Genomic DNA, 25,011 nt, shown 5'->3' on the forward strand with positions numbered 1-25,011 from the left:
CTGCACTGATGCTTTCTTCAGTTTAAATGTAACTGAGAACTGGCTAAACACATAGCCACTTCTTATCTGCACTGTTAGAAACTTACTTTAAAATAAAGACTAATTCTATAAAAGGAGATAGTTTGAGACTCCTGATTACGTCTAAGGAAAAATGTGCATTCTTGGGAGCATTTTGGAAATTAACATTTGGCACCTTCTCCAAGAAAACATAAGTGGGGAAAAAAAAAAAAAAAAAACCCAGAATCCAAATATATACTCTAAAAGGTAAAATATACAAAAACAACGTTAACACAATACTTGTAAGATTTAGCTTTCTTAGGCCTTTTTGTTCCTACCTTGCCTAAACAAGATTGCTCAGGATTAAGTATTTTATAAAATACTTAAAATACAAGATATCTGTTAAACTGCAAGAAGTCATACAAGTCACCTAAGAAATTATTAGGCTACCAAATTATGCCCCAATCTTCAAATCAAATTTAGATGACTTTCCTATACTCCTTCCCTGTCACAAATTGCTGATTTGCTAAACTCTAAACAAGTATTTACCTAAATGAGTTGTCCACATTAAAGGTTTAAAAAAAAAAAAAAAAGAAACTGCTGAATATATACAAAAATACAATAAAATATACTTTAAACTAAAGTTTCAGGTCCATTTTTGTTTCGAATCACTGCAGAGAGAGAAATATCAGTCCTAAAAAAACAAAAAAGCTGATTTTCAAACTTAATTTATGATCGTACACTTTTAAAATTAGATTAATGTATTAAATTATAATGTAGGTTCTTAATGGCAATAAAAAAAATCAAACAATCTGGGTAATCTAATACAGCAAATTTTTTTAAAAAGTGTTATACACAGTTCTAGGTTCAAATTCCAACTCTTCAATGTATTTAGGAATATAACGTGATAACAATACCTATTTCATAGGATATTGGTAAAAATTAAATAAGATGGTACCTGTTAAATATCTAGCACTGTACCTGGCAAGAAACAGGTATGTTCTGAATACTAGCTATGTGATTACCGGCAAGAAAGGACTCTTCCTCTGAGTTTTTCCCCAATCTAATGAAATTGTGAAATCTGCTTGAACTGTCTCTTAAGAGTGTTTCAAAGATCTACTGAGATAATGCAGAGGGAAGGCAGTCTTATGGAAAAAGAACAAACTACAACTCTGGACAATGTACAAAATTCTTTAAGCCTTGTTTTCTTCAAATAAATTGCAAGTCATGATACCTATACCTCACATAGTCTTTAATATTGATGACTAAAAATAAAAGAGCTAAGGAATGTAAAAATGTTTCAGACATCAAATGTTAAAATTTTACTACAGTATTGAAGTAAGCTGAAAAATGTCAACTCAAATTGTATTACAGCATGCAACAAAAGACATTATATCAGAACTATCATCAGATTTTTGCACTAGGATTCTATTATTTTGTTAGAATGAATTTGAGAGGGAGTATTAATATGTATGTGTACTACTTTTGTTGATTGAGGCTAAAAGTGTGATGATGTTTCCCTTCTGCTTCCTCCTAAATTTGTAAGATAATTAGCAGGCTGACTGGTAAACATTGTACAAGTGTCACAAGCTCAAAATACCTAATACAAAAAATGTTCAAGAAGTGCTCATCTTTTAAACTCTTTTATAAGAAAAAAACCTAGCACAGTTGTGACAATAAATGCCAACTGAATGTGGTCTTGGTTTCAGAGGTTAATAGTAATCCTGACACGCCGGTGCACATAATCCTACCTAAACAGGCAATTGCTTCTATAGCAGAATGCCATGTGGGAATAAAGGGCCAGTATAGCTAGATGTATTTAAAGCAGCTGCAAATTTAGCTTTTTAGATTAAATTTCTTCATTTTCAAAATATTGACTCAAAAACATTTTTGATACCGTGTAAGCAAACAAAAAAATGCCTGTGACATAGATGTAGCCAATACTATGTAACCTCTGTATTCAAGGAACAATAAATTCCGTGAGTGCAGGAAACCTTGTAGGTTCTGCTTATTCTAGCATGTAACATATAGTATTGTGCACACAGTAACTGTTTGATAAATCATTTTTTGAACAGCTAATGAAGCGAAAGATCCCAGAAGACTGAAGAAAGCACCAAGCAACAAATGAACCGATGGTCAGAGAAAATGCCTTAGAGCTAGGGGGTTGGTGTTTTACTGATCTAGGCATTTTGTTTGCAGTCTGATGACTAAGATGAGCTCAGACCTATTTCTTTTTAAGTATACTGACTTCTCCTTTATCCAAGTGGATCATATCAGCCAATCAACCAGAAAATACTGAAAATATGTGGAGTTTGCCAATTACAATTATAGACTGATTAGTCTGTCTGGGTAAAGAATTAAAACTACTATGTATACACAGGAGAGATATTTTAAATGTCCACTCCTAAGATGATAAAGCAAAGTGTAAAACTCAAATGTATCTGGAGGAAAAAGCAGGAAGTTGAGAGCCAGTAGCTCTGACAATAATGGTCATATAACATTAACAACAAAAAAGTTCTTTTTTGATCTCCTTTTACCCTGCTACTAAATGACTGAATACTGTGACTAAATTACTAAAATAACTATTGGTTATTTTAAAATTGCTGGATCCTAGAGAATCTAAATCTAGATTCATCTGAAACCTTAGGTAATGAAACCTCGCGAAAGTCAAGAAAGAGCAAGTGTAAAATGGGTTTTTAAAAAAACTGTTTAAGGAGAGAGAAAACACACTGATTCCGAAAGAGGTTTATGTCTTTTCAAGGGGTCTGCTCAAAGTTTACCAATCCTTTAGCTGCCATGGCAACTTCATTCAGTACCTGAGTGAATCCCACTGGGACAAAGGAAGAAGGCTGCTCTGACACTGAAAGCAGTGGAAAGAAGCTACCTAGTTGCTCTGAGGATAGAATCACTCTGCACCCAAGAACAGGGAAACTTCTTCCCTCACACCTTTGAACAAAAAGGACTAGTGTGTGCCAAGCTAATGACCATAAGGCTCACAAGAGAATGTCTTGCATTCTATCTCCTTTTGTTTGAGAAAGAAATAATAGTATGATTTACAGGTGTGCTGAGAGATTCTACAATTGCTAATATTATGTAATACAGAGAGGTCATAAACTAAGTACACCAGCAATGTGAATGAAGGTGAAACAGACACCACCTACAGTATCAGAATGAATAAATGAATGGAAGGAAGGGAGGGAGGGGATGATGATTTCACAAGTAAAAGTTCCTAGAACCAAAAAACAGTAATTGCTTAATTTTTTATCTCAGAGGAGGAGAAAAAGGAAGGCCAATGCAGAAAACTAAATTAGTAATCTAGAATAAATATCTGTAACTGAAAAAAAAAAAAAAAAAAAAAAAAAAAAAACAACAGTTCTTTGGGCACCCAGGCAAAAAGAGTCAATTCTAAAAGGAGGTGAAATCAGGCTGGTCTCAGAATTCCCCATGGTAGCATTTTACACTGTAAGACTGGAAGAACACTTATCCTCAAGTAAAGGAAGTGGACTCCAAAGATTTTATAATCAAACTGTTATTCAAAAACAAAAGACACAGACAAGCAATATTAAATATGCAAAAAGTCTAGTGAACTGTTTCCCATGAGCCCTTCTCAAAGGATTCATATGAGCATAAACCTCAGCTAACCCAAGATATGCCTGGAAAAGCTAAAGCATAAGGACTGGCAGTGAAAACAATTCTCCTTAACTGCAAGATTAAAACAAATGTGGGTATTATGATTAGATAATGTACAAATCATACACCTAAAAAATTAAAAGCAAATTACCGTGTTTGATCAATATCCATTATTTTCATTCCTCTATTACCTACTCTTTTAGAATGGTGGGGGAAATGATAAAAGATACTCAATGATCTCTGTTAACGACAGGCTGGCTTTAAAAGCTACTAAGCTAAATAATTGGGAACCACTGACCTAATCCTCAACCTAACCCAAAAAAAGGGGCCAGCTCAGTGACAATCTGACAGGATTGCTCGACTGTCTTGATGTCTCAGAAATTACTGTATCTATCAAGAAAAGCACAATTTAAAAATCTGTAGTTTTCAGCCCATAATCACATGACATTATTCCAGCCAGACTATCTGTGTGGACAGAACACAGAAGGAAGGAGGAAGGAAGTTCTGCGCAAGGAGGATCCCTCAGTATAACTACTCAGGATCCAACCTTACTGAATAATTACACACTGTGATTCTGAACTTAACAAAATAACACAGAAACTAGTAAAACATAGGGCCTATAAATAGGTTATAACAATCTCTTACACTAGCCTGTTTCTAAAGCAAAACCATAAACTTGATTCAAAGCTGGGTTTTAGAAATTTCTTAAAGCAAATATTCCAAACACCCTTCTCTGATCACAAAAGCTTAGAAGTCGGGTAGGGTTGGTATTCTTTCCCAAGAGAGATCTGGGGAGAAATGTATCCATAAAAAAAAAAAAAAAAAGCAAATTACTGTCTAGAAAAAACTGGTATAAAAAAGAATCATTTAAAACAGACAAGGCAAAAACAAATAAATAAATAAAAATAAATTAAAACAATAAAGCAGACAAGGCAAGTAACAGTTATAAATATATTCAATAGTATAAGAGTAAAGATTAAGATGATGTAGTAAACAAAATTTAGGACACAGAGTTAAGAAAGGGAGAAAGAGGAAATACATACTCATTTCATCATTGCCCATGGAAAGAAATTAAGTGTCTAAAAATATGAGCTTTAGGATACTACACAGTTATACTTATGAAAGTAACCTCTAAAAAAAAAAAGTTCTTCCTAATTAAAAGAAGTATATGAAACAAAGAAAAACTGGCCAGTTGGTAAGACATTTCTAAAAAGTCATAAAAACAGAAAGTGTACAATGACAAAACTATATTACATTAGTAAATGCAAATAGGCTAAACCAACACAATAAAAAAAGGGGGGAAAGATTAGATTGGAACCCAAACAAAATTAACCCTGCATTGTATACAATAAGCATACCTGAAAGGAAAAGATGAAAGATAAAAGTAAGAGGAAGAGAAAACATTTATCAGGCAAATACATAAAAACAATTAAAAATCTTATCATCAGACAAGGCTGAATATAGCGAGAAAATGCATTAAAGGAGACACAAGTACTAAGAGATGTAATTTGCACCTAAGTTATAATAATTATGAATAACGTATTCATAGCATCAGCATTCATAAAGCAAAAAAACGTACAGGCAATACAGATAAAAACAAAACATTAGCAGAAGACTTTAATTCACCTCAGTTCAAGTCAAGTAAAAAAAAAAAAAAAGATGGACATAAAAAGACCTCTTAAATGGAACACAAATATAGGACATTTGCGAAAAATGACCATACATTAAATTACACAAAGAAAATCTTAATAAACTAAAATATAGAAAGAGTACAGATAGCACCCTCTGATCACAACTTAATAAAACTAGAAAACAAATGGTCAAACTAGAGGGAAAAAGCCTCTAACATCTGGGAATTTAAAAACTCAATAAACTTTTAGTAGAAGCAGGTATTCCCCCAAAATACAGAATATCTGAACAAACAAAAGTAATAATGATAAAAATGCTATGTATCAGAAACTATAGAGAAAAGCTAACATATCTTCAGAGAAAAATTCATACTCATCCTGGAAAATAAGAAAGGAAGAAGAAAGGAAGAAAGGATGAAAGAAAATAAATGAATTAATACTCCCAAAACAACAAACTAGGAAAAGCACACCTAAGGTAAGCAGAAGAAATAAGTAATAAAAACAAGTCTCATAAATGAATTAGAAAACAGGAAAAATGATTGGTCCAAAGGAATCTAAGAGCTTATTCTTTGAAAGAAAAATGACAATCAAAATAGCCAATAATAAAAAAGATGAAACACAAATACTTTAAGAAAAAACTGGGGAAACAACCTCATTATGATAGAAAATATAGACGCCATAGGAGACTACTTTGCTAACTATGCAGGGAAGAAATACATAATTTTCTGAGAAGTATCAAGAAGCAAAAGAGGGTAAAGGCAGAAATCCAAATAGATCAATTTCTGTGGAAATAAACAGAGACAGCTGTCTAAGAATGTTCCTTCAAAAAAGAATGAGGCCCAGACACTCCCATAGGGAGTTACACTACACCTTTAAAGTTCAGGTGATTTGAAGGCTATTTACAAAGCTCCAGAACACAGAAAAAGGAAATCTGAATTATTTGTTCTTAAGAAAGCATAACATTGATTCTAAGACCCAAAAAAGATTACTCCATAAACTAACCCAACCTCATTTTTTGCAAAAATCCTGAATAAAATACAAGCAAATACACTCCAACACTAAAGTAAAGTACTAGAAGCATTATCAGGAATACAAATGTACATACACCCCTGACCAAGCAAAACTTCAAGGATTACCTCCCACATACATACTCATCATACACATACAAACTATCAGGAACAATTTAAACACCCATACACAAGAGACTGGTTAATAAACTGTAGTTTATCCACCTATGAAATACATGGCAATGCTAAAAAAAAAAAAAAAAAAAAAAAAAAAGAACAATGAAGCTCATTTGGAATAATTTCCAGGATGTATCATGAAAAAAAATCTCAAGGTGAAGAATATCTGGAGTATATCACATGTAAAGAGTGTGCAGGAGCAGAACATATGTATATGTCTGTTTGCATATGCATTAAATAACTCTGGAAGGATCGCAAGAAACTGGTAGTATTGGCTACCTCTGGAGAGAGTGACTGAGGGAGTGAGGGGACTTCATGGCATATTCTTTGGATCTCTTTGCTTTGGCAAACATATTACCATTCAAAAAATAAAATTTAAATTAATTAAAGATAAAAAGGAATGCACAAAGACAGCAGGCGAATACAAATAAAAAGAAATTGTTGGGAGACAATTCTCCATGGGTCTCCAGTTTCTGCCTGTCCTGGACTATCTTTTCAAGGACCTCTGTATAGCAAATAGCCTTAAAAGTTAGAGACAGTGAGACACAAAAATAAACTCAAAATGGCTTAAAGACTTAAATATAAGACACGACACTATAAATGTCCTAGACGAAAACATCAGCAAAACATTCTCTGACATAAATCGTAGCAATGTTCTCCTAAGGCAGTCTATCCAAGCAACAGAAATAAAAGCAAAAATAAACAAATGGGACCTAATTAAACTTATAAGCTTTTGTACACCAAAGGAAACCATAAGCAAAACAAGACAACCTATGAAATGGGAGAAAATATTTGCAAATGATGCAATGGACAAAGGTTTAATCTCCAGAATATATAAACAGCTCAAACAACTTAGTAAGAAAAAAAACAAACAACCCAATCCAAAAATGGGCAGAAGACCTACACAAGCAATTCTCCAATGAAGATACACAAATGGCCAACAGGCACATGAAAAAATGCTCAATAATGCTAAATATCAGAGAAATGCAAATCAAAACTACAATGAGGTATCACCTCACACCAGTCAGAATGGCCATCATTAAAAAAGCCTACAAATGATAAATGCTGGAGAGGGTGTGGAGAAAAAGGAACTCTCTTACACTGTTGGTGGGAATGTAAATTGGTACAGCCACTACAGAGGACAGTACAGAGGTTCCTTAAAAAACTAAAAATAGACTTATCATATGATCCAGCAATCCTCACTCCTGGGCATATACCCAGAGAAAAATATAATTCAAAAAGACACATGCACCCCAATGTTCATAGGAGCACTATTTACAATAGCCAAGACATGGAAACAACTCAAACGTCCATCAATAGATAATTGGATAAAGAAGATGTGTGTGTTTATGTATATAAAATACACACAAACACACGCACATGATGGAACACTACTCAGCCATAAAAAAGAATAAAATAATGCCATTTGCAGCAACATGGATAGACCTGGAAATCATCATTATAAGTGAAGCCAGATAGAGAAAGAAAAATACCATATATCATTCATATGTGGAATCTAAAAAAAGAAAGACACTAATAAACTCATTTATAAAACAGAAACAGACTCACAGACGTAGCAAACAATGGGGGAAACAGAGTGGGAAGGGATATATTTGGGAGTTTGAAATTTGCAAATATTAACTTCTATATAAAAAATACATAAAAACAATTTTTTTCTGTATAGCATAGGGAACAATATTCACTATCTTGTAGTAACCTTTAATGACAAAGAATATGAAAACAAATATATGTATATATAAGTATGACTAGGACATTATGCTGTACACCAGAAACTGACACACTGTAACTGACTATACTTCAATTAAAAAAAAAAAGAGCGAGAGAGACAGTGTACCTTCCAGTCCAAAGAGAGGACCTGCTTACTTCCTACAATAAAAGATTGGAATTCCCTAGGCTCACAGTTCCTCTTCTGCAATGCAAACCACTGAGTATGCAGATATCACCTTGACCTCTTCACCATCACCCTATGGGAACTGGGACAAGAAAATGTTGATACTCTGGCTATTGTTATGATTAATAATAATAAAAATCCTTTGATTCTCTTTTCTGCCAGAACCGGTAAAACTGGCAGACTAACTTATCAGCTTACAGGCAGGGTAAAATCTCAGACGCATCACAGTTTCTGGTAAAAGCATAAGTCAAAATAATATTAGATAAAGCAGAATATTACATAAAGCAGAATAGAGAAGTATACTTTTTAACACAGAAAGATTCAATCAGAAAGGAAAATAAGTCATAATTATTTGTGCAAAATAACATAGCTATGAAATATATAAAAGATAGAAAAAGATTCTGCAAGGCAACTATCACTAAAAGGAACTTAAGAGACTTCAAATATAAGAAAAAATTAATAAAACTATGGCCATAGAGGGGATAATTTAACAAACATCTTTCCAAATTATCAGACTATGTAGGACATAGAGAAACATAAGCAAGGATACAGAGTATTTCAACAATACAATCAAACTCAATTTATTGGAAGTACTTACCTACATATGTATTAAAAAGAATAGAAGTAAATTTTTTACTCTACCAAAGCATATATGCTTCTCTTACATTCATGATATGTAGAGCTAAATTATGTACTTGGCCACAAAGAAAACATCAATAAATTTTAAAACCATAGATATTATGGGCAGCATTCTCTAATATTAAGATCAAAATGACTTCCCATCACATATAACCCTCCTCTCATAAAAAATGTATCTTCAAAATTAAAAAGCAATTTTTCTAGTTAACCTCTGAATCAAAGATTAAAAATTGAAATGAGAAATTACCTAGAAAGTTCTTAAAAGAAAAATATTTCTATTTCTAAAATACTTTAATTAAAATTGAAAGACTGAAAAGAATTAAGTAGCTTTATATAGTACACAGTACTAATAAATTAGTAGCTGTATTACAACTCTAAAGTAGCTTCTTTGAAAATATCAATTAAATATAAGCCCTTTCAACTAGCCTAAGGTTCAAAGTTACAAAAGCAAAAATATATTAGACTGAAAAGAGCAATATAAAATATTAAAAATATTAAACATTAAAATATTAAAAAGATTAAATACTTGTAAGAAACTATTATATTCAATGCTATGGCAATTAATTAGGAAATTTAAAGGAAATCAATTTTTTTTTTAGCAAAATATGAATTCCCAAAATTGACTCAAGTGGAAGAACACGAATATACAAATAATCACATAAGTTAACAAGACTGTCAAAGAACTACCTTAAGAAAGGCAGGTGGTTGTATAGTTGAATTCTACCGGATATGAAAAGAACAATCTAGGTTTTTCAAATTATTCCAGAGCAGAGAAAAGATGGAAAGCTTCCCAATTAATTTTACTAGCATAATCTTTAGCTAGCATAAACTTGGTAGCAATGTTTAAAAAGAGTAATAACCCACAATCAAATAGAGTTAAATCTAGCAACACTAGAATCAACCCATCAACTGAAATATTAGAAAATATATCAACAAATAAAATAGAGGAAAAGCATTTGATTAAAATTAAGCTGTTTTTTTCTTAAAGTGAAAGAGAATGAAAGAATGACATATATACAATAAAGATTTACCAAAACTCTAATCAAGTATCCACAAGCAATGAAACACTAAAGACACAGAAGACAAGCATGCCCACTGGCATCACTGTTGTCAACATCATTTTTAAGCTTCAAACTAACACAGTAAGACAAAGAAACAACACATGTGCATAAACGCTTGAAAACATCTTCATTTGCAGATGACAGTTATATATCTAGAAAATCCAAAGACTCGCCTACAACCAATAGCTTCTCTTTATACCAGCAAAACTAGTTTGAAATTCAAATAGTAAGGAAATGCCATTCACAACAGAAGCAAAACTATAAATTACTAGACATAAATTTAACAAGTTTAACACTAAAGATATATAGGTTCTCAAGGAATCAAAATAAATGGAAAAACAAACCATGTTCCTTAACAGGTAAACTGAGAATCTTAAAAAAAAGAGCATTGAGCAAGACAGTGAACATCTTAGTAAGATTTAATAAATGGTAAAACATATACAGTCCAGTTGAGTCTTATGTTAATGAATAATAAACAATACTTTATATTTACTCATCTGTACTCTGAATATAATAAACATAAAATGTCTGAGGTTAGAATGTAAGATAATTCCACAATATAAGACCTAACAAAATTAACTCACATTTCCCCTCTAAAACCTGAGGAAGAGAAAATTATCAAGTCTTTTGTCACTAGGGCTACAACAGTAGGTCTCATTCTTCTAAAAAGTCCCTTTCATCCACTATTGTAATGGTGATAGTAAACTAAGATTATATATTTCACATTATATATGTGCCATATACAGTATGTTTTACTGTGTCTTGGGGGCACTTAAAATCAGAGACCACATATGGCATATTAAAAAACTTTGGAAGAAAATTCTTTTACATCACCACAAAAGGTAACATTAAATTTTTAATAATTTTTTTGAAGAAATGTAAGGCTTGCCTCTTAGGATTAATTTTCACGTCAAACTTTTACTCTTTTATATTAATTTATTGATTGACTGATGGACCCAGATGTATTTCAAACTTTGAGTTGTAGTCCAATACCTTGCTACATTAATTTTGTTCCTCAAATTGTTCACTGGGAGCTCATTCAGGTTGGCTCCTACATCCCACTGACACGCTCTCATCTTTTTGGTTTTGGAGCACTTCCTTGCTTTCAGATAATACAAAATCTCCAGGCTCTTCTTTATTTCCTCTGCTCCAGCCCTGGGATCAGCCATTTCTCCAAGGAGCCCTGTTTCTTTTTACCAGAGAATGGTATTTAGAAACCAAGATCTGGGTAACTGGGTATCAAAAGACTTTGCAGTTATAAAAAAGTCTTTCATACCAAAAAGCATTATAAGGAAAGGTCTAAGAATTTAAGTGAATTCTAAGGAATATAGCTTAAAAAGGTCAAGATAAAAGGAGTCCAGAGTAATAATAATGTCGGAGGTGCTGAGAAGTCAAGAAGTCTGGAGATCCCCAAATCAGTCTAGTGAAAAAAGGAAGAAACCAAGCAAATCATAAATATTGTAAATATTTAGATGGTAAAGGAGTGGGACTATCTAGAACGTTTTTATTACTTTTATTGTTCTAGTACCTTAATACATTGTTAAAATGTTGAGAGTTAAATTCTCCAAAAAGGTAGAGCCAATGTTGTCAATATTGCCTTCCCTGAAACCAAACCACTCAGTGACTGGGTGGATACTTCTCTAGGCCATCTCTGAAGCAAATCCAGAGCACTGTTTTGAATTATCAGGGCCCAGATGACTTAAAGGGGAGAAAAAAAGCATTAAAAACAAAGTTTTACAAGAAATAAATGATCACTGAAAAATATTCACAATCCATTTCTTTAATAGACCTCTGTAAAATCTTTCTTGAACTCAACAAAATATTCAACGACCCTCTGCAAAATTCTTATTCCTCCCTTTTGGAAAAACTCTTTAAAAAATCACATTTCAGTATTTTCACATTTTGCAAAGATCAACATCCCTGGCATAATGTTGAGAGTAGCTAGGTACTCTCTTACAATCTCTACCCTACACTGAGTCCTCCACCGCCAACCCTCAAGTCACCTGTGACTCCTCCTTCCCCATTTCCAGCAATCACTAAACCTAGTTCATTCCTTCTTTACAATGCTATTGACATCTGTCTCTTTCTCCTCCCAATACATCATCTAACTACTTCCTACATGAAGTACCATACCATTCTCCAATCTGGTCTTTAAAGAAATTATTTTCCTTACAAACATTTGTGCACATGAATGCAAAATTTATCTTCCAAGTTCTAAATAATTTTTTTAAAAACTTCATCATACAGCCCTAATTAATCTTCTTCACTTTCAATTCTCTTTTATTATTCTCTGTCGCCCAAAATTATACCTACCTAGTTGTTATTTCTGAACACACCCTCTATTTCTATCCAAATCTTATTAATCCTTTCAAGGTCTTGATTAAATACCTAAATAGAATAATTTATCTTTTACTATGTACATATGCATAAAATATTTTGTGAAAGGGCAAACTGTTGACAGACATGAGCTGAGTCTTAGCTTTACTTTTACACAGAGGAAATATAAAAATGAGATAAATTTGGAAATGCATTTTTATTAATTTGTATTAGAATTCCTTTAAAATTAGAGTTTGCCAATACCACATCTTAACCAAAGTAAGATCTGTGACCAGAAAAAAAAAATCCTTTCCCTATGAGGACAGCTCTATTGGTTTACTTGGTTTCTTACACTCCAAAAGTCTTCTGAATGTCTGTTTTGTTTCTTCTTCCAATGTCTTATAATCAAGAAAGCTTACCTTGAATGTTGGAATGATTTTTTTTTTTAAATCAACATTATGAAAGTGGTAACAGCAATAAGGAGAACACCAAAAAGGTCATGACTGTATTTATATAAAGATCTACAAAATGATGAGGCAAGTTAAGAATCAAAATAAAAGATGTCATCTTCCTTCTCAAATTAAAAAAATTTTTTAAATTTTTAATTGAAGTATAGTCAGTTTACAATGTTGTATTAATTTCTGATGTACAGCATAGTGATTCAGTTATACATATATATCCTTTTCCATTATAGGCTATTACAAGGTATTGAATATAGTTCCCTGTGCTATACAGTAGGACCTTGTTAATCTATCTTATATATAGTAGTTAGTGTCTGCAAATCCCAAATTCCCAATTTATCCCTCTACCCCCCGTTTTTCCCCCTAGTAACCACAAGTTTTTTTTCTATGTCTGTAAGTCTGTTTCTTTTATAAATAAATTCATTTGTCTCATTTTTTAGATTCCACATATAAGTGATATCATGTTATTTTTCTTTCTTTTCTGGCCTACTTCATTTAGTATGACAGTCTCCAGGTCCATCCACACTGCTTCAAATGGCCCTTCTCAAATTTTATTCATGAAATCAGAAATGGAATCTGAAACCTACATCATGCTTTAGAGACCTATCAGAATTTCTTTCTGACTGAACTATGTATTTTTATTTCAATTTCTATTCCACTTATCTTCTTTTATAATAAGCCATAGGGAAAGAAGATAAGATAAACACATTTATTCATATATAGTCAGCTTTTTACAGTATTTTTTTCTGTACACAGTATGAAAGGATCTATGCTTCAAGAGATTAAGCAATCTATTATCAAATCTAGCCTTCAGATTCCAGCTGTGTAGGCCGCCATATTGCTTTTAGAAAGTAGGAAAATATTTCTTCCATTAAATTGCAGCTTTAAATTTGTCACGTCATGTAAGAGTAGGTAGTGTTCTAATTATCCTCCCACTCCCTCACTTTTCCATATACTACAGGAACTATTATTGCTGTGTAAGAATTTTAGACATCTAATTTGGAATTAAACAACTATAAGCTTTTAAAATAACAAAAGAATTTTAGATTTGTTAGCACATTAAATATGGCACCTACTATATATTTACATTCCCCATCTGTTCTTGCAATGCTGTCTACTTTATCCATCAGGGCCCTTAACACATAAATCATACCATGTTTTAAATTCCTGGTATGATAATTCCAACATCCCTGCCATCACTGGTATGCTTATTCTGTCTGTTCAAGTAGGTTTTTTTTCCTTTTTGGTATGCCTTGTGATTTTTCCCTGATAGCCAAACATGATGTACCAGTTAAAAGGAACTGCTATACACAGTGATGTGGTAAGGTGTGAGGGGAGAGGAAGTTTCCAATCTTATGATTAGATCTCAGTCTTTCAGTGAGCCTATGCCTCTGGACTGTGAACTTCACAAGTGTTTCTCAGGATTTATTCTCTCCATTAGGTGGAAAGGATGGCTAGAGAGGGTTGGAGTTGAGTATTACCCTTCTCCCAGGTCAGTCAGGCTCTAGTTAACTAGTTTCCCTTGAGATAAGCCTTGTTTAAGAACAGAGTCCTCTGGCATATTTCAAAATGGTTCCTTTTCCCTTCCACTCCTGCTTCTGGATTTTCCTCTGATAGTTACCAGGGGAACCTGGTTCAGCTCCTGAAGGCAAATCTTAAAACACTGTGGGGGCCCCACTGGACTGAATCCCCCTGGAGTTTTCATCTCTCAGACTTGCCACACTGAGCCCCCAGCAATTCATCAATTACAGTTCAGGTTTTCCTACCGTGGCACTGGTTACCACTGAGTCTACTGTAATAAGCTGAAACCCAAGACTCCCTGTATTTGCCTGACTCTACAATCTGGGGGATGGAGGGGTGAGGGGGGTAGCAGTTTGCCCCGTGTTCTCCCATTTTTTATGGATCCAAAAGAGTTCTTTTTTCAGTCTTGTTCAGCTTTTACCTTGTTTTTATACTCCGTATAATTTCCTTAGATCCATCTTATATTCACTAATTCCCCTTGCAGCTCTATCTAATCTGCTGCTTAACATATTAGTTGAGATTTTAATTTCAATGACTAATGCCTGAAGAGTTCAATTTACATCTTATTCACAATATGTTTTATTTTTTAAGTCTCCTATTCATTTTAAAATAATTTTAATGATTTAAAAACAAACATAGTTATAGTTCTAAAGTTCCTGGGGTGATAACTCTCATCACATCTGCTTTATTCTCACTCCTTGTATATCTTTGAGTTTCCATCAGAAGTTCACCTTTAACAGAAGGTGATCGTATTTTTCTATAGGAATCCCATGCGAGTTTTAGAACAGTCTTGCTTTTGTTTTGCCAGCCTCTTCTAGGATGTCTTCTACTTTGGAATTTCTATAATATAGTATAAGGGATTTGACATTTTCTATAGCCTTTAATTTCACTGCATGGCATCACAGTCAATTTAAAGCACATAAAAATAACTTCTTTTCAGTGATGTCCCATAATGTAATCTTCACAAAGTCATTTAAAAACACAATTAGAAATCCACATTTAAGTAAAAAAAAAACAACCACAGAAATCAACGCAAATATATGAACAGTGACATCAAATCAGACAGCAGGTATCTTCCACAGAAAGAAAAGTTCACATCAACTCAGGCAATGATAACTACCTCCTTATTTAAAATTCTGCTTAGTGATTGGCAAATATATTTTTTTAGCCTTAATTATAAGAGACATGCCAATTTCAGAAAGAATTCTTAATTCAGAAATATTGAAATGGGGAAGGGTGTGGAAGAAGGATCTTAAAACCAAGAAAATGTAGTATGTAAGGCAGAAAGCAAGTTTATAACTTGAAATGAGAACCACATCCATCTGAAAAGCCAGACGGTAACTACAGAGGGAGGAAATATGTACTTGCAAGCATGCTACGCGGAAAGCCAGGTTATTAGAAGACTGCATGTGCGCACTGGAATCAAAGCACTGACTGCCTGCTGCCACCTATCTTCAGCATCTGAGTAAGTGTGATAAGGTATATTCTCCCACAGTGCAGAAGATGGGATCCTTTTTCACTATATAAGTTTATAATTAAATCTCAGAAGACAAACTTATTTCAAGTTATACCTCCTTCCAGTGCACATGCGCACACACAGTATTAACTACAAATAAAACAAAGATTTCTTAAATACAGGTTTCAATCACAGAAGTCCAAAATAAAAACTGAACTTTATATGACGCAAAACATGCTATGATCTGGTGAAGTTTAAAGACCAAGAAAATCAAGAGTAAAAATTTGCTAATATTTATTTCATTTTTTGTTTGTTCTGAAATATTTTAGAAGATGGAACAAGGAAATAAAAACTCTATGCTCATAAAATTTATATTAGGTTCAAAGACTATACAATGAATTACTAGGTCCATAAACTAAACAGTGAAGCCCATTAAGAGGGGAAAAGTACATGAAGTAGGCAGTCCCTGATTTAAGGGAAATCTATACATACATAAAGATAGATAAATGAGTATTCACTGTGGCATTCTGAATTTTCTTCCATCCTGCCAAAATACCACTTGCAATAGATAACCAGTCACATCACTCTGAATTATCCCCTGCCATAATGGCCTTGGGCCTCCTATCTGAACCTCTGCTGAGCCAACTGACTATAAACCCTGAGAGCTTCCACCGGGCCAATTTTCTTCTTCAGTTACCAGTCTGTGGGTATTTGGATATATTACAAATTAAGAAATAATAAGAAAGTTGCTGTGGGCTAGTCTAGTAAACCAAACCAACATTTTGAATGACATCTCTGTGTGTATGAAGCTTCAAATCACTAACTTATATTCAAAATTTCTATAAATACATCCAGCCTGAAAAACAAGCCCAACTATTCTCTCTGCTGTGAGTGTCTACAAACAGTTAAATATATATATACATTTAACAAAGTTTAAAATGATAAATCTAGCTACTGTAGGGAAGGCTACAAAATGTTTGAGTTAATAAACACTATGCTAAATAAAATTCCCTTGTTTGAGCAGTCACACAATTTAGAGGCCCAGTCTCTCTGATGCGTCTGTAAGTAATCAACTTTTAGGAATTCAAATACAAAGTTATAGAGTCCAGCTGACTAAAAAGATTCCATTTCAGAGATTCTGACTCACCCTGTTCTGAATTTTGTAATAATCCTAGATTATTGCTTAGGTGTTAAAGAGGCCACCTAACCTCATAACCTGTGATAGAATCAGATCTGATGGACTGAAGGGTAGCAGGACATGCTACCCTAAAATATGCTTCTTTGGCATAAGGATTATTTTTAAATGGTTGAGAAACAGCAGACACAAAAGAAACTCTGAAAACAAAGTAGAAGTTACCCTTCTGTAAGGGAAATTTACATTTATATAGGAACTCTTCATTTGCAAGAGTATCTCCTCAATATAGAAGAGAAGGAGGGTTCTAAATCACAAAAGATTACTACAAGAGAATCTTATCAATGGAGAAGACACTAACATATCTGCAACCCCTTGTTTATCATTATTTTCCTGGTAACCTCCCACAACTAGCCTCCTCACCCCCACCCCGACTCTCACTTTCTTCTTTGTCTTTAGCTAAAGATGGCATTCTAAACCACCTTGGAGATTTGCTCATTTTCCCCTGGGTACCTTCCACGTATACAAGAGGTATACATGTTCATAAACTTTTGTTTTCCTCTTGTTAATCTGTCTTTGATCACCATAGTTTCAGCCAAGAACTCAGAAGGGTAGAAAGATTATTTTTTCCTCCCCTATGGGGCTCTGCCCTCCAAATATTAGAATTCCCATAGCTTGTTAAGGGGAAACATAATACCAATCTACCATGTCTAACCTAAATAAGCCAATCAAAGCTCTTCCTCCTTTAGCCCATAGTTGGCCACTGTCCACGCTTTAAAACTTAAAGAATCACATATGTTTATAAAGAAGCTGTTTTTGTTTCTTGTTGTGAATGTTTATAGACAGTTAATACATATTTTACACATTAAAAACTTTCAAGTCTACCTACCTTAAAGTAGGTAGCCATTCTTAAAAGTGACTGCAATTTTATTTACTTTTTGCATTAAGTTTACTAATTTCTAAACTGGAATACTGTCAAATATTTAAAACCTGAATTCTTGGTTCAGTTTCCCCAAGCAGAAGGTTGCATATTGTTCTTTAAGCTACCAAATAAGTGACCTAGGAGAAAACTTTAATGATCTGAACACAATTAAATCAGGAAATTAAAAACTGTCAAATATCAACACATAAAAAGATTATATCCACATATATTACACAAAGTAAATAAATACAATATTAAGATCATATGCAACTATATTATATGGTCAAAGGAAATACACTTGTGCTTTTAAAATTCAAGGCCAGAGTCTTCAGACTGAAGGATATTTATTTTAAAGACACTTGTAATAAACATAATAATCATGAAGGGTAATGATAAGATAACAGAGTAAGTATGAAAAACAAGCTCAAGCAATTTTACCTCAAATTCTTAACCTGAATAAGAATGTTTTTTATTTCTTAACTGACTAAATTTCAACTAGATTATGGAAAGTAGCCAGTTCAATTTTCTAATGCAAAAAGGTTTGTACATAATCAACAGGTACATTCATTATTCAAAGAAATTGCTAAATGCTTTTATTCACTGGAAAATGAATGGGAAAAATGCTCAACTGTCACTTCTAAAAGAGTGTGGCTGAAGCACTACCTGATGGGAGAGATTCCTAAATCAACTCACAAAAAAGCTACTCAAAGTAACATGTTCATTTCAGTGTTAAATTTTACCCCCACAAGATTTCTATATTCTGAGGAGAAATCTCAGAATGTTAACTAAGTGTTACTACATCGATTAACCTTTGATTGATCCTAGGCTGTAGAATCCATTTGTTTTATTCATTGCTATCCCAAATTTCTAACACTATATACCTCCTATCTGACAGGTACTCAGACATTTTTATCTGCTGATCAGAAAGCCAATCTTTCCACTGGCTTGGCTGTTTACTGGTACTCTTTCTACTCACTCTATTTCAAAACAAATCTTACATCTGAAAAACCTGAAATTCCTCTAGGTCTTTTGAACTTTGTCTATTTATAAATTTTTGAAAAAAGCTCTCATTTTTCCTTTATTTCATTCTACTCATCTTAAGTCAGTAATGAACTATTTGATTTTTTTTCCCCAAATCTATTTCAAAATGTTCTGAGACTACAATGAATATCTCTCCTAGGGCTTTGAATATCTAGAGATTGTGGTCAGAAGGGCCACAGCCAAAGCACCAGATCTAACGAGGATACTAGTTAGCTCCAGAGCATACATGGTCCTTCCTTTTTAAATTTTAGCCAAAACATGAAATCCATAAAATGTAAGGTAATTCTATTAAAACATTATTTTAAAGCACTCAACTTACCATTATAGGTTATCCTTGGCTTTGTTAAACACATCACAAGATGCAAATCCATTTCATCTGAGGGTACAAATTTTGAGCATACAGGGCACTTAAATCCTAAAAAGTAAAAGAAACTCATGTTACTTAACTCTTTAGAATATTCAACTATGTTTCTAAAAAAGCATGGAAAACAAAAAGCATTTCAAACTTCAATATTATACATTAATACACTACTTATGTGCAACTTAAGTTGGAAAAAGAGTGTGTGACTATAGCATCTGATTTTAACCAGTTCATGAAGACCATCCCATTTCACATTTAAAGAAGTTCTAATGAGAATTTGGTTCACTACAAAACTCTTGTATCTTTTTCTAATGTATGAGTCCAATTATTTTCATTTCTCATTTTTTAAAGTGAAATTATGATTTTGTTATAATAGCTTTGTATTCTGATTGTTCTTGTGGAACAAGCTTGGTACAGTATAATTTCTCAGCTTGGTATAGTATAATTTGAGTGACAGGTTTTATAGCTAAACAGTACCTTAGAAACTATTCTACTCCAGTGACCTTTTAAAAATTTATCTGATAAAGAAAGTGAAGCCTTTCACAGAACAGCAAAATCAGGTCTAGAATCTCTAAGACTCCTAATTTCTAGTATAGTAGTCTTTCTGCCATACCACACTACTAAAGTCACAGTGCACAAACAGAAAATAGCACCAAACGGCAGATTTCTTACTCAATTTTGACTCAAACATTAGCTAGTTTCCTATAATATTCAATTTTCACTCACTACTAAGTATTTGCCTAAAGTACTCTTTCAAAAATAAACTGGCAGGTTGAAGGAAAGAGTATGTTACGTACACAGCTCTATCCTGCTCCTTCATGTACCAAGGGGAACTGTCCATCCATGGTTCCTTGCTGTTTCCCTGCTAACCTATTGCTCCCTTCCCTGACACTCCCCACCTGCTTGAGCAGTGCTGAACTGATCTGAGACAGCCCATTTATAGCTTGGCTAGGAACAACAAATTAGAAGTGGTACAAAAAGATGGTCTGTGCCAATTCATTTTTTTTTGAAATATGACTCAGAAATAGCGACAGAGTACACTTATTAGCCGCAGAGGGCTGAAGCAGAAAGGTCACGTGTAAATAAAGAAACTGGGGTGTCTATTCTGGGGTCATGTGTTGGCCGAACTTTTAAGAGGATAGAGACTATTTCTATTTCTTGTGCAAGCACAAGAAAATTGTTAACATGGAGATGTTAACAGATGTGCAGGGAGGAGCAAAGTGCCATGAGAGACAATAGCTTAATAAGAAGCGTAGTGGAAAGAGTCCCTAAAGCTGCCTCAGATTCTGGTAGCTCTCTACTTTTAGTACCTTACAGGCACCCTCCTGTGTCTTGACATGAAACTCACTGCAACCAAGAAAGTCAGACTAGAGCCATACCTCTTGCAGAATGTTTTATGACTAGGAAAAAGGTTTTGGCATGAGTACTTAATCCAGGTATTCAACTTCCCAAATGAAATACATCACATTGAGCAGTTTTTCACATTGTATTAAATGCACTTTAAAAGAAAGGAATAAAGGTATGTTTACTTCCCACTTCTTGAAAACCACCAAAATGGAAAAGAAGAAAAAGCAAAAGGGATTCATCTAGAATTAAACTACAAAACAGCTACAATCCCTATACAAAGACTATACCAATACCACAAAAAGTGGATCAAATGGGGGAGAAGACAGACTCCCCAGCAGCATTCATATTTCCAGGACCAGTAACAATCTTTTGCTTAGAATTGTAAAAACTTTCTTCCCTTGAAGTTAACAGGACATAAAAGAGGCAACCAATTTTTTTTAACTACTGATCAAAATCATCTGAGTGCTGGCACATAAACTCTAAATTATCAAATAAAAGTACAATATTGTGAACCACTGTGAGTCATCCAACTGCCCAAAAAGTAGAGCCTAAGGAGAGAAAGCTGTATGTACAAAGAACCACTGCATTTCTAGTTAAATATAATAAATTAATGTGTTTCTTTCTCTTTATATCTGAAGGCTACTAAAATGAGAATAAATATAATAAAATAAAAATTAGATAAAGAAGAACTTGAAAGGAGACAGCAGTAGATGAGACAAACAGATGAAGGAATTAACAGTACTGAGAAAACAGACATCCTAAGTATTTGCAGAAGTAAGCCAATGGTCTCTACACAATTCTCAAAGGACTCAGTAATCTATACCTCCAGAAACTTCCCAAGACAATGGTAAGGCATAAGGTTAAAATCTAGACTACTCAAAGGCTAAATAAAAAAGATCCTCAAGTCTCCAATCCATGACATATAGCCAAGCAACTACAGTTCCTCAACAAAATCAGGAGAATGAAAGTTTACTATAGGAAAAAAGAAACAAAACAGACTAACTTGAGGACACCAGGCACAGCAAGGGGAAGAGAAGAAAACAAGGAAACAAATAAAGATCTAGTACTGAAAAATGCCCCTCCTTCCATCTCTGCCAAGAAAACTGGTAGATTCCTCTCTCAAATCAGAAGTTCCACAGAATGAGACATCAAGATCCTCATCTGTTGGTAAGCCCTGGTCTTCCAAAGAGCTTTTCAGGGCTTCTCTCATAAACATAATGGAATAAAAGAAAAAAATTTTTGCAAGATTGAGACACAGCAGGAAAATTTTTTTTTAAAATGAAACTATTTACAATATATATCACAAGAGGACAATATCCTTAATATACAAAGAACTCAAAATTTGAGAAAAACCAAACACCTGTTAGAAAAATGGGCCAGTTTTGAATAGATATCTTACCAAAAAGAAAGAAAAGCAACTAACACTTAAATAAATGAAAATCTGCACAGTGTCAGAGTGAAAACAGCACTTTCAAGTTCTTCTGTTTATTTCTTTAGTCTCATTTTAGTGGGTTGAGAGGGAGGAGAGAAGCACATGTGTTTAATTCAAAATCCAAGTGGTTCTTTGTACACACAGTTTTCTCTCCTTAGATTTTACTTTATCTCTACATTAAGATACCATTACTCACCTCAGATTGGCAAAAACTAAAAAGCTTGACAACTTTGTTGGCAAGGCTGTGGAGAAACAGGTACTTTCATACATTGCTAGTAGGAGTGCAAAAATTGTACATCCTCTATAGAGGGTAATTTGGGTGCCAACAGGAAAAGGTTTCTGCACAGGTTATTTGTTTGGTAATAACCATATTACATGTGTTTACATGTATCAGAAGATACAGCAATCCCATTTCTAGGACCTCTTCCTGAAGGAAAAAACCCCACACGACAGAGGATTATGGGAAATGACAAAGTATGAAGTACTAATGGAATCTACCTCCCCACCTAGATAACAACTGCATGGGCAGAATCTGTTTGAAGTACCTATTTTGGAAGTCTGGAGTCTCCTGAAGGCTTGCAACTTCCAGGGGAAGACTTGGACAACATACTGTGGTTCTTTTCAGCTCTTGGCACAGAGGCAGTTTCCTTCCCCCATCACAAGAAGCCACATGGTAGGTAGTGGTATACTTGTTTCTGGAGCACCCTGTACACAGCTTATAGGAGTCAGGGTAGGCAAAAAGATCCTGTGTTCCAAAACTGGGAATATGCATTCTGACTGCTAACTGCTGCTTCTGATTCAGAAGATACAAAGAGAAAGGCACTGTTGTTTGACCTCCCTCTACTGTTGTAAACCCCTCCCACTCTAGCTGAAGAGACTTCAAGGGGACTTAAAGGGTGTATGCCTTTCCCCTCATTTCATTTTTCTATTTTTCCCCTTTGGGGAGCCAGGCATTAAGGATTAGACTATTAAAAAAAAAAAAACTGTATACATGGGGAAAAGTAGAAAATGACTATACATGTCCAGGGAAAGAGTTAGAAAAGACTTTTGAAGTTTATACCTTAGGCTGATGATCCTCAGCATTGAGACAGCCTGCAACATCTCCAAAAAACAGTAATAAAAAACAGAAGACCCCAGAAAAGGGGGTGAATTTGATTTCCAGAGGTACCACACTATTAGATTTAAATGTTTAGTTTTCAACCAAAAAACACAAGGCATACAAAGAAACAGGAAAGTATGGCCCATTCGAAGGAAGAAAAAAAAAAAAAACAAAACCACAGAACTATCCCTGAAAAAGACCTGACAGCAGATACACTACAAAAAAAAAAAAAAAAAAAAAAAAAAAAAAACACTTTAAATTCTGAGGAACACAAAGAAAAATGATTGAAAAAAAGTGAACAGAGCCTAAGAGACCTGTGAGACACCAACAAACAGGCCAAAATATGCACTGTAAGAGTCCCAGAAGGAGAGAAAAGGGGGCAGAGAAAATATTTGAAGAAATAATGCCTGAAAGCTTCCCAAATTTGATGAAAGACATGCATATAAACATCTGAGAAGTTCAATGACCTCCATGAAAGATGAGGTCACATGAGGATACATTATAACCAAACTTTCAAAAGACAAAGAGAGACTCTTGGAAACAGCAAGAGAGAAGTGAATTATCACATACAAGGGATTCTCAATAAGATTGTAAGTAGATTTCTCATGATAAACTTTGGACTCTAGAAGGCAATAGGTAAATATATTTAAAATGCTCAAAGGAAAAAACTGTCAACTAAGAATCCTATATCTGGCAAAATTTCTTCAGAAGTGAGGGAGAAATTATGAAAACAAAAGCTGAGGGAGTCTCTTACCACTAGACCTGGCCTAGAAGATACACTCAATGGAGTTCTGCAAGGTAAAGTGAAAAGACACTAGACAGTAACTCAAAGCTGTATAGAGAAATAAAGATCTCAGTAAAGGTCTTCAGGTCAAGGGGAACTGTTACCAAAGTGCTGCACATGAGAAGCTTCATCCACATCTGGACCTGACTTAGGTAACAAGATCCCGGACCTCAAATCAATGCCTTCATGAGATGAGACTGCCTTGGACTTGGGAAGAAAGTGAGTACATTTTACGTATGGAAGGGATTTAGAGTTATGGTTGCTAAAAAGCAGACTATGGTATATAGTCTTTAAAGATAATTGCTGTCAATTTTATGTATCCTGTTCCTCACATTAAGAAAAGAAAACTAATTCTCCTCCTCTTGAATCTAGGCCAGTCTTAATGATTTGCTTGTTCAATAGAATGCACAAGTGATGTTTTGGGATTTCTGAGATAAATCTTAAAAAGCCTCACAGCTCCCACCTGGGCCTTCTGGGATGCTCCCTCTCAGAACTCAGCTGACATGCTCTGGGAAGCCCTAAGTACATGGAGACGTTATAGGTAGGCATTCCAGTTGACAGCCCAAGCTGAGCTCTGAGCTAACAACCAATATCAACTGCCAGGCATACTGAGTAAGCCGCCTTGAATGTTGAATTACTCTGAACTTCAGGTGACTCCAGCCCCACTTTCCATCTTCAACTGCTTGAAAGACTCCAAGTGGGAACTCCATAAACTGATCCTAGTCTACTCACAGAACCTCAAAAGATAATACATTTATATTTTAATTAAAAGACACACACACACACACAGTAATTTATCCTGATACTCTCTGAAGTAGCATAATATTGGAACCACAAGAGATCTGGTGAATCAACAATTATGCATCTACACAAGGGAGTTACTACACAGCTATAAAAAAGAAAGGACATTCTCTATAACCTAAAGGGCCTAGAAGCAAGGACACCTCAGTAGCAAAAAGGGCACCCCCCTGAGATTTGGGGTTTCTAGATATCACTTCCCATGAAAAGGAGCCAGGAATCCTTGACAAAACGCCTGGTTCTAAGTCTAAGGCAGGAAGTACAAGGTGCATCCTGAATATCCTGAATAT

The 25,011-nt window shown here is 34.2% G+C and overlaps 1 protein-coding gene across 2 annotated transcripts in view; it reads right to left on the bottom strand.

Annotated features, from left to right (window-relative positions):
- Positions 1-25,011, bottom strand: part of ZNRF2 (zinc and ring finger 2) — an 81,269-nt gene that overhangs the window by 14,749 nt on the left and 41,509 nt on the right. For both annotated transcript variants that reach the window (XM_032483779.1, XM_032483778.1), the window contains exon 2: positions 19,220-19,315. In XM_032483779.1, the coding sequence (XP_032339670.1) occupies positions 19,220-19,315 (96 nt within the window). The remainder of the gene's footprint in view (positions 1-19,219; positions 19,316-25,011) is intronic.

Source organism: Camelus ferus, chromosome 7 (assembly GCF_009834535.1).
Source record: "Camelus ferus isolate YT-003-E chromosome 7, BCGSAC_Cfer_1.0, whole genome shotgun sequence".
Lineage (NCBI taxonomy): Eukaryota > Metazoa > Chordata > Mammalia > Artiodactyla > Camelidae > Camelus > Camelus ferus.